This window comes from Tupaia chinensis, unplaced genomic scaffold (genome assembly GCF_000334495.1).
Source record: "Tupaia chinensis unplaced genomic scaffold, TupChi_1.0 Scaffold148065_1, whole genome shotgun sequence".
Taxonomy (NCBI): Eukaryota; Metazoa; Chordata; class Mammalia; order Scandentia; family Tupaiidae; genus Tupaia; species Tupaia belangeri.
This window is the reverse complement of record NW_006207915.1, coordinates 811257-821741: the sequence shown is the minus strand read 5'-3', so window position 1 is coordinate 821741 and position 10485 is coordinate 811257. Positions and strand designations below refer to the sequence as shown.

At 48.0% G+C, this 10485-nt stretch overlaps 2 protein-coding genes across 2 annotated transcripts in view; one reads left to right on the top strand and one right to left on the bottom strand.

The window, feature by feature from the left end:
- The window catches only part of FAM240A (family with sequence similarity 240 member A), a 4652-nt gene extending 3723 nt beyond the window's left edge, over positions 1-929 (bottom strand). The window contains exon 1 of the mRNA XM_014584877.2: positions 558-929. Within this exon, the coding sequence (XP_014440363.1) occupies positions 558-700 (143 nt within the window). The 5' untranslated portion in view covers positions 701-929. The remainder of the gene's footprint in view (positions 1-557) is intronic.
- The window catches only part of LRRC2 (leucine rich repeat containing 2), a 68405-nt gene that overhangs the window by 14291 nt on the left and 43629 nt on the right, over positions 1-10485 (top strand). The gene's annotated exons all lie outside the window — the stretch shown is intronic.

Below are 10485 nucleotides of genomic sequence, written 5' to 3'. Positions count from 1 at the left end.
TCCAGCGACAGAGCGATTACGCTAACTGCTGGTCCCTCTTTTTTTTTTTTAACAATTATTTATTATTACTTTTTAATTTGAGCAGAGAGAGGCAGAGAGAGAGAAAGGGAACATGAGAAAGTAAGCCACAGGTCCCAGACTCAAACCGCGGTAGGCCATGTGGGAGTCCAGGGCCTTAACCACCAGGCCACCTGCTGACCCCATACAGGAGTCAGTTCTGAAGAGGATTTGATGGTCCTGAACATCCATGTGCCTAGTAACAGAGCCTGAAAACATATGATGGAAACTCCACAGAGCTGCGAGGGGAGGTCGACAACCCTGCAGGGACAGATTCGGTACCCATCTCCGTCTTCCAATAAGTAATTCTTTAAAAAAAAAAAGACCACCTGGGGCTGGCGGGTGGTCGAGGTGCCCGGCTCCCACGTGGCCAGCTGTATGCAACTCCTGAGTCCCAGACTTGTGGCGCGCTTTCTCACTTGCACTCTCCCTCTCTGGTCAAATTTTAAAAATAATAATAAAAATAAAATAATTCTTTAAAACAACAAGCTGTCACTTACTTTCTCAGTGCACTTCTCCCCAGACGATGTTCCTCTGATTCTCGGTAGCAAGTCTGTTTGCCAATTTCGCGTTCCCAGAAGCGCTTGAGCTCATGGCAGGTGTTCCGGCAGAAGACCTCCCGGCGGACATACTGATTGTTCATCTCCTGAAAGAGAAAATAGCAGCTGGACCTTCGTAAAACACAAGCCCAGCTTAGGTGGGAGGGTGTGTTTGGAGCCAGACCCTGCTATTTACATGAAGGAGGGCCTGGCCAGCCCCAGAACCCCTGTGGGCGTGGGCGAGATGAGGAGAGTACCCCAAAACCCTGCCTGCCAGTTCGTCATCAGTACACGGTGAGAGGTGAATGCAGAAGCCCCGTGGACCATGGCCTGTGCAGACAGTGAACAGGTGCCCGGCCAGTGCCTCTGTCCTTCCCCCTCACGGAAGGTGGTTTTTCAGCTCTTCGTCAGCAGGTCACGTGGGCCATGCATTTTGCACACCCTAGTCCCTTCAATCACAACATCCCCCATGAGCTGGGCATGCCCTTCCTCATTTTATAGTTGAGGTGGGCACTGCCCTCTTTATTTTAGGGGTGGGACATCTGAGGAGTTACGGAGCTCCCCTGTTGCCCCACGTGGTACGTGGTGAGGGCTTCTGAAAGTTTCAAGCTCTTTACAAAAGGGGCTTGTCACCAAAAATGGTTCCATGTCTGACATGCGCAGATCAAGCTGCTCTGAGGTGCATGTGTGTGTGCACGTGTGTGTGCACGTGTGTGTGCACGTGTGTGTGCGTGGGGCACAAGCGGCTCCTGTATGTGGAGTTACACATGTCAGACGATCACGGTGCTCATTTTTTAAACATGAATGCCTGACTCCCAGCTTTCTGTGGGTCCAGCGAGAAGGTCAGAGCAGGAACCACAGGTGGATGGTTGGCTGGGGGAGCCTCTGCAGAGAGCCTGGGGAGATGTGGACCTGGAGAAGAGAGCCGAGCTCAGACCAGACCCAGAGTGGGTTTTGATCTTGTCCCAAGGACAGCTGGAGGAGGAGCTTTCGGTGGGCGAGAGGCGGGTGCCCTCACTGTACAAGACGCTCTGGGGAACAGACGAGAGGGCAAGTGCAGGGAGGCAAGGCGCTGGGTGGGAGGAGCCCAGGGAGAGGCCAGGATGGTGAGTGATGGATTCCCACAGGTGGTCTGGAGTAGAGCTCCCTGTGGGCACGGAGGGGGAGGGTGGTTAGGAGGTGTCACCGGCTGAGCCCGGACACAGGCGGGAAGGCCAGAGAAGAGGGCGGGGGCAGTCTCGAGCAGCGCAGGTGGGGTTTGAATTGCCTGGTGCCCAGGTCGCTGAGGAGCCCTGATGGGGCGTGGGACAAAGGGCACCGGAATGGAACTCAGGCATGGCTTCCCAGCAAGGGCGACCAGGACAAGGTGACAGGGTGGGAGGATGGCAGAGTTTGACGCCTGACGTTTACTTAGATCTATGTTTCCATTAACTTAACGCACCTTCTACTTGTCACATAAATTCTCCTGGCCTCTTTCTTCATCTCTAAAATTTCCCAGGGCTGACAAGTGGCTTGGTGGTTAAGGCGCTGGACTGCCTCATAATCAACCACAGTTCGAGTCCTGGACCTGGTGGCTTGCTTTCTCACTTTCCCCTTTTCTGCTTGCTTTCTCACTTTCCCTTTTTCTCTGGTCAAGTTTTAAAAATCATAATAATAAATAAAATTAAATGAATAATTCTTTTTAAAAAATTTTATATTATTTTTATTTTTTAAAATTCGCTATAGGGCACATGTGCTCACCAGAGAGAAAGAGAGAAACAAAGAGGGAGAGAAAGTGAGAAAGCAAGACAACCAGGTCCAGGATTTGAACCAAAGTTGGCCATGTGGGAGTCCAGTGCCTTAACCTCCATGTCACCTGCCTGCCCCAAAATGAATAATTCTTTAAAAGTTGATCACAGATGTGAAAGCGCTCCCCTTTTATAAAGTGCTGAGTAAGTACACTGATGCTCGGCGCTGGCTCTGATGTCCGGCTGTGTCTGATGTCCAGCTGTGTCTGGCACGGGGACGTCACCAGCCAGAGCACATAGAGAGCGGCTCTTCTCCTTGGGCTGGAGCTCATCCACGTTCCCTGGTCTGATCTCCGGGGCCTGCCAGTACCTGCTCCAGGCTTCGCCCTCCCCATCACAGCACGCACGTCTGTGAGCGTCTGTGGTGCAGTTTCCCGGCTTCTGAGTGGGCACCTGCTCCACCTTGCAGCGTGATGGGGGAACTGTGCACGTTGGAAAGCCCCTGCGACACAGATCTGCAGACGGCCCGAATCCTCTATCTAGATCTACTTAGCCCAAAACCCCAACTCCCACATTGGCCCCCTGTGCCTCTCTCAAAAGAATTATTACTGCTACTTCTGATCTGTCACCGGCAACTTGCAGAAGTCGTACCCTCGGTGACCATTGTGAATTCTCCCGCGCAAATTAATTAGTAAACGCTTAAAGAGAATGACAGCATGGAGTGATGTGAGGACATCCGTTCAACTGACCACAGTCGGTTCCACTCTGACCATCTGGGAGGCGTCTCTGCTGTGCAGAAAGCCACGAATGCTCAGTGAAGCCACAGAAACAAAGGGGCGTTTGTCCCTCTGGAGCCAGTCCTGTGGGAGCGATCTGAGTCTCAGGTTACTCAGAGTGTGAGACCCAGTGAGGGCGTCTTAGGCTAGTGGGCTCAGACACCCGCTGACGCTGCATTCTACCAGGGTAGTCCTTGCATGGAGAACACCTCTAATTTTTAAAAAATTAATTTTGCTATAGGGCGTGTGTGCTTGTTAGAGAGAGAGAAAGAGGAAAAGGGAGAAATCACCCCCCAGGGGAGATGGCCACTCCACAAATCCTTCTCTTCTACTCTCCTCTTGGGATTTTAGGCATGCACACACACATACCCAGTGTGTTTTTCAACCTGCTAAGTCTGGAACTCAGACCAGTCAGGATGCATGTGGAACCCAGCTACCTTGGCCACCATGCCACCTGCTGGCTCTTAATACCTCTTAAGAGCAACTATTTTGTGATATTTTTCACATTTCAAATTTTTATTCAGGGGGCTGGGAGGTGGTGTGGTGGTTAAGGACGTTGGACTCCCACATGACCAACTGTGGTTCAAGTCCTGGACCTGGTGGCTTGCTTTCTCACTTTGCTTTTCTCTCTCTTTCTCTCGCTCTGTCCCTCTGTGATCAAATTAAATAAATAAATAAAGTTAAATAAAATAACTCTCAATTTTTTTTTCCTTTGAAGGGTCTGGCAGGTGGTGTGGTGGTTAAGGTTCTGGACTCCCACATGGTTGACTATGGTTTGAGTCCCAGACCTGGTGGCTTGCTTTCTTTACTTTCCATCTCTCTGTCTCTCTTTGGTCAAATTAAAATAATAATAGTAAATAAATAAAATTAAATAATCAAAACAATTTTAGAGGTTTTTGCCTTTGGGTGCATGTGCTCTCTGGAGAGAGAGAATGAGACAGACAGTGAGAATAAAAATGAGAAATCATCCCCTAGGGGGATGGCCATACCACAATCCCTTCTCCTTCATTCTCCTGCTGGGATCCTCAGCATGCACGTATATGTGCCTCGTGTGTTTCAAGCTACCGGGTTCAGGACTCGAACCGCAGTCACCATGTGGGAGCCCAGTGACGTAATTGCTATGCCATCTGCTGCATCCCGCCTCCATTTTTTTTTTTTCTTCATGATCCTTGGCTTGCAATAGTATAGAAAGGCTCCAGTTTTAGGTAGGGTCGAGGTAGCACCTTCTACCCTGTCCCTCACAAGGATGCAGTTCTGGACAGAGTGCACAGTGCAGCTGTCCGAGATCACTGGGCAGCAGATAGGAGCAGGTGGGCTGGGGAGGGAGCCAGAGTCCGACTGCAGTGACTGGTGCTGAATTCCGTTGTTGTTCTGCTGTCTCGTTTGGACTCAAGGCCTCCTGCCACTCGGAAGCAGGGATGTGGGCAGAGAGCACACCAAGAGGTCCTCCAGTTCTAGGGACAAAGGAGACTCCTGATGCTCAGCGAATGGGGGAAATCATTTGGCTTTCCAGAAACTTCCAAAGTGAGAGAGGCACGGTGACAGCAACAGAGCTGAACAGCCGCCAGGCCTGCAGAGGCACAAACTCCAAATCTGCTCAGAGAGAGGGACTGAGGGCTTCACAGGGTGATGCTAACTCATGCTGTTTTTTCTCTCCTGGTCCTGGCTCTTGGCCTGGATGTGAGTGCAGCCTCCGGGAGCGCATGGCAGGGCAGGGTAACTGACGTCCCGATGTCTGGCCAAAGGACTGAAAAAAAGGAGGTCCAGGGAATTGGAAGGTACGGGAAATCACAGAGCTTGGCAGATTTCGGGAGAGAGAGGCCTTGAAGCGTGTTCATGGATTCTGAGTGGGAGCTGTGCATTTGTGGGTCTGATCCCAAACGGCACAGCAGAGACTCAGGGCTGGATTAAGGGGTGGGCTACCAGCAGGTTCCTGAACGGGCCCTGGGAGGCACGCACACATTGGAATGGCACTGCCGGCCCTTCCTCAATGCAAGACTGTGAGACTACAACCCACAGAAGGCTGGTAGAACCCGAGCCCGGGCCCCACCGCCTGGATTGCCTACTAAAGCAAAATATCAGCCCCATCCACAGGGTAGAAACCAGAGCCAGAGGAGGGTAATCTGATAGGAAAAGCGTGCAGGCTAGAACTCACAGTTAGTCTATGAGGGACTAGGAGAATCTCAACCCCATGAGAGGAGAAAATGTACAGATGCCAATGAGAGCAGTCACACAGATGTTGAGGTTATCCAATGGGCTTACAAAAGCTATTACAAAAAACGTTCCGAGAATGAAAGGCAAACACTCTTGAAATGAAATGGAAAGAGATCAAGTCTCAGCAAAGAAACAGCAATAAAAGAAGGAACCAAAACCAAATGGGGATTTTTTTAGAACTGAAAGATATACTAAGTTAAAAAAATTAATCATGTGAGATAAGATCATAGCAAAATCGGGAGATGACAGAAAAAAACCAATGATCAATAGGAATAATCCAGTCTGAACAACAGAGGCAAAAAGCTAGACAGAGCCCCGCGGCCCTGGGGCACATGCTGAAAGGCCTGAGATTCACGCCATCAGGGTCTTAGAAGAGGGGAAAAGGATGACGTGGAATTATAGATCCAGAAATGATAGCTAAAGCCGCTCAAATTTGGCAAAAGAAATGAAAGATTCAAGTAGTTAAGCAAACCCCAAATAGGATAAATCTAAAGAAATGTACACCTAGACTTATAATGAAACTGCTGAAAGCTGAGAAAAAGAAAAAAAACAAACCGAAAGAAGCCAGATTGTCAGAACACGTGAACAAAAGCTGACGGATCTGGAAGGAGAAATAGGCAAATCCACGTATAGTTGGAGGTCGCATTTCTCCTCTCGGTGCTCCCACGTGGCTGACCATGGTTTGAGGCCATGAAATAAGAAAACTGAAAAGAAAATAGTAAACACTAGTAAAAAGTCACAGATACAGAAAAGCTGAACGACGTTAGCAACCTACTCGATTCATTTGCAGAGCGTTCTGCCCAACACTAGCAGAATATACATTATTTCCAAGTGCACACGAAACATCACACAGTGAGTAGCAAGAGCGCAGGTTATGAGACCAGTACATGAAAATAGTTAATACCGGCAGTGAACAATTAGAAACGGAACTTACAAATGTACCATTTAAATAACTGCCCTCAAAAAACACCTGGGTATCAATCTGACAAAACACGTATAAAACGTTTCCTAAAATTGCCAAATGCCGTGCTGGCAGGTGGCATGGTAGTTAGGGTGCTGGGTTCCCACATGGCTGACCATGGTTCGAGTCCTGGACCTGGCAGCTTGAAACTCAGGCCAGGCATGTGTGTGTGTGCCCTAAATCCCAGGAGGTGGAAGGAGAAGAAAGGATAGTGACATCCCCCATGGGAGGTGGTTTCTCACTTTTCCTCTCACTGTCTGTCTCAGGCGAAGTGCACACGCCCTGTGGCAAAAACGAGACAAGCAGACAAAATACTCCCAAAGCCCATGAGTGAAATGAAATTTCATTAAGTGGAGAGAAGGCTGGCACACGGTCTGCTAGTTAAGGGAGGCAGCTCCCACATGGCTGACCAGGCAGTGTGATGACTCTGGACCCGGCAGCTTGAAAACACTCCCTCCTCCTCTTTCTCTGGTGACTACACATGCTCTCTGGCAAACTGAAGAAGAGAGAGAGAGAGAGAGAGAGATCCATTATGTTAATGGATTAGAAAACTCAGCATAGCAGATATTAGTTACCCTACAGATGGACTGCAACTCTAATCAAAATCTGAGCTTGAATTTTTTTTTTTAATTATTTAGACAAGCTGATTCTAAAATATTTATGGGAAGGCAAAAGGACTAGTATAACAAAAACATTTTTGAAAATGAAAAATACAGTTGAAGAAATCACACTACCTGATTTTAAGACTTACTATAGAGGCCGGCAGGTGACATGGTGAAGGGTGCTGGACTACCACATGGTCGACTGTGGTTCGAGTCCTGGACCTGGAAGCTTGCTTTCTCACTTTCCATCTCTCTCTCACTTTCTCTCTCATTTTGTCCCTCTCTGGTCAAATTAAATAAATAAAATTAAATAAAATAATTAAAAAAAATTGAAAGACACCATAAAGCTACAGTAATGAAGACATATGATGCTGGCAGATAGAAGAACACATCAAACAATGGGATAAAACAGAGTCCAGAAACAGAATCATCCAACTGAGAGGATAATTTTTTAAGAAATGGCATGAGAGCAACAGAACCTGAACACACATGCCCAGAGCTGGAATGGTCGGAGATGTAAATATATAGGGTAAGAAGGTTTACCCTTTCAAGGAAAAGATGGAAGAATTTTTTTAGGCAAAGAGTTCTTGGACGTGTCCCCCCCAAAGCACAATTTGTATAAATTAATAAATTGGGCTTTATCAAAATGAAAACTTCTGCACTACAAAAGACGTTATCAAGATAGTGAAAAAGACATGGTACAAACTGGGGGAAAAAGCCGTTTGCAAATCACATATATGACAAAGGGCTTGTACCCAGAATATGTAAAGAATCCTCATCATTAAGAAAGCAAATAATCCAGGTAAAAGGTGGAAAGCAATTGATCAGAGACTTCACCAAAGAGGGTGTGCAGAGATCAAATAAGCACATTGAGAGATGTCAGACATCAGCAGTCACTAGAGGGAGATTCACGCCAGTAGAGCTACGAATGTAGTCCTGTAAGAATGACCAAAAATACTACTAATAAATATTAACCATGCCACGTGCTCGGAGGACAGGTGTGAAACAACTGGAGTTCTCAAGCATTGCTGGTAGGAACGCAAAATGGCCCAAGTGTTATTGTGGAAAATGGTTTGGCACTTCCCAATGAAAGGAAACGTATTACCCCCCCCCCATTTCCCTTCTAGATATTTAGGCTAGAAAATGCAAATTTGTGTTCAAGCAAAAACCTTCTCCAGCTCTCTCCATAATTGCCAAAATGGGGAGTAGCCTACAAGACCTTCAGTGAGCGAATGGATTAAAAAAAGTGCCCAAAATGCACATGGTGGGACTTTGTGCAGCCACAAAAGGAGCAAACTATTGATGCCTGCAATAACTTGGATGGAAGACGTCAGTCTCAGAGGCCGCACTCTCTCTGACTCCATTTCTAAAAAGACTAACTCTAGGAGCTAGCCAGTGGCATGGTGGTTAAGGTGCTTGGATGCCCATATGGCCGACTGCAGTTTGCATCCTGGAACTGGTGGCTTGCTCTCTCACTTTCCCTCTCTTTCTCTCTCTGTTCAAATTAAAATAGTAATAAATAGAATAATTCTTTAAAAAGAGAAGAAAAAAGAAACTCTAGACTGCCTGGGTTGTAGGTAGGTGAGGTGACAGCAGAGGTCTGTCTGTCATCGAGGAGTTCGAGGTGAGAGAGGGAGTCATTCTGTACCTTGATTGCAGTTACATGAAGTGTGTGTGAAAATTCAGAGTTGAGCATACATAAGAGATTTCCTTTTTAAAAAACAATTACTTAATTTCACTATTATTTTCTTTTTCTTTTTTATTTGACCAGAGAGAGAGGGAAAGTGGAAAGCAAGCCACCAGGTGTGGGACTTGAACCATGGTTGTCCATGCGGGAGTTCAGTGCCCTAACCACCACGCCACCTGCTAACCCTAGAAGATTTCTTACTGTATGTTAGTGTGAAGACAAAACTTGAGGGGCTGGCCCCATAGCCTGAAGAAGCTGGGTCTCATGTGGCCAACTGTGTGGTTCAAATGCTGGCCCTGGTGGCTTAAAAATCACACTGTGTGTGTGTGTGTGCGTGTGTGTGTGTGTGTGTGTCTGTGCCCCAAATTTCAACAAGATGGAGAAACAAAGGCAAAGGGATTGCAGCATGACAACACCCCATTATGGGTACTCTCTGTCTTTCTGTCTCTCTCCAGAGAGTGCACGTCCTCTCTCGCAAGTTTGTTTGTTTGTTTTTAAACAGAACAGAGTATCTTTTAAATAAAATATATTTGACTTTTTTGCTGATCTGGTAGTTGAAGTCTAAAAGATTGTTTACTGTCCCTGAAACACCACCAAACCCCAGTTGCCCCGTGAACCAGCATCCTCAGCACCACCTAGGAACTGGTGCAAATGCAGAACTTATCAAGACTAAAACTGGAATCCAAATCTGCATATTTAACCTGGTTCCCCGGTGACCCTCATACATCTCGCAACTTAGGAAGCTCTGCCTCAGCGTTGCAAGGACCAAACCTTAGGGACACGTCTGCCGGCCAGTCCTCAGAGAAGCTGGCTGCGGTGGGCAGCTGATTGCGCCCGGCTCCGGCATCTCGGCACTGTTCTCTTCATTGTTTCACCGTGTGGAGCTTTGCTCAGTGGACACGCACTGATTTCTGGCTTTCTCACAGTGTTTGGATGTTTGAATGGAGGCCAGCAGGTGGCGTGGTGGTTAAGGCACTGGACTCCCACATGGCTGACCACGGTTTGAGTCCTGGACCTGCACACTTGCTTTCTTGCTCCTCTCTCTCTCTCTGTGTCTCTCTCTGATGAGCACGCATGTTCTTTGTCAAGTTATAAAAAGGATAATAATCATAATAAAATTAAGTTAATTTTTTAAAAAGATGTTTTGAGTGCATGGTTTCGCCTCCCCAGTCAGTTATGGGCAAGCTCCATTACAGTTTCTAAGTCACTCTCAAGCAGATGCAAGGTACACGGTTCAGAGGGAAAGGTGAGTCCCAGCAGCTGGGACAGACAGGTTTAAAGGAGCTCACCCATTTCCCTGCATCCCAGGCACACTCGAGTCTGATGTCTTTTACCTTTGTGAAGAAGCCGCAGCCGCCGCGGTGTGGAGGGGAGGAGGGCAGTATTGCCCTTGTGTTCTCAGCTCTGGGCTTGCAAAGGCCACGGCGGGGCCCTGAACCTCAGGGTCTCCACCTTTTATAGGCGGAGTGGAGGAGTTTAGAAATGCTCAGCCTGTCAAGGTTACGTGCACCAAATTAGTAGCAGAATCATGGAGATCTCCTTGCAGGGACATGGTGGCCTCATTCCTGGTGGAAAATAGTCCCCAACCCTGCTCCCGCTGCCCACCCTGAGGGCCATGAGCTTCTGCTCTGGCAGGCCCCGGGGAGCCATGACTTGGCTGGAGCCGCAGTCGATGTTAGAACATGCTCTGGATTATCTGTGAACCTGAATCCTCAGTGCCTCGGGCCAAGTTGCCCTCTGCCCCTCGGGGGTAAAGGAGTCCGGGGTGGTTGACAAGTCACACTTGGGGTCACCTTACAAGGACAATTTAGAAAGGCGTGTTCTTTGGAGCTGCTAATCCGTGGACAGAGCTGCGTGGTGACACTGTGTAACTGCTCAGTCCTCCCCCAGGGGGCGCAGGAGCTGGCCACTGGTAACTCAGT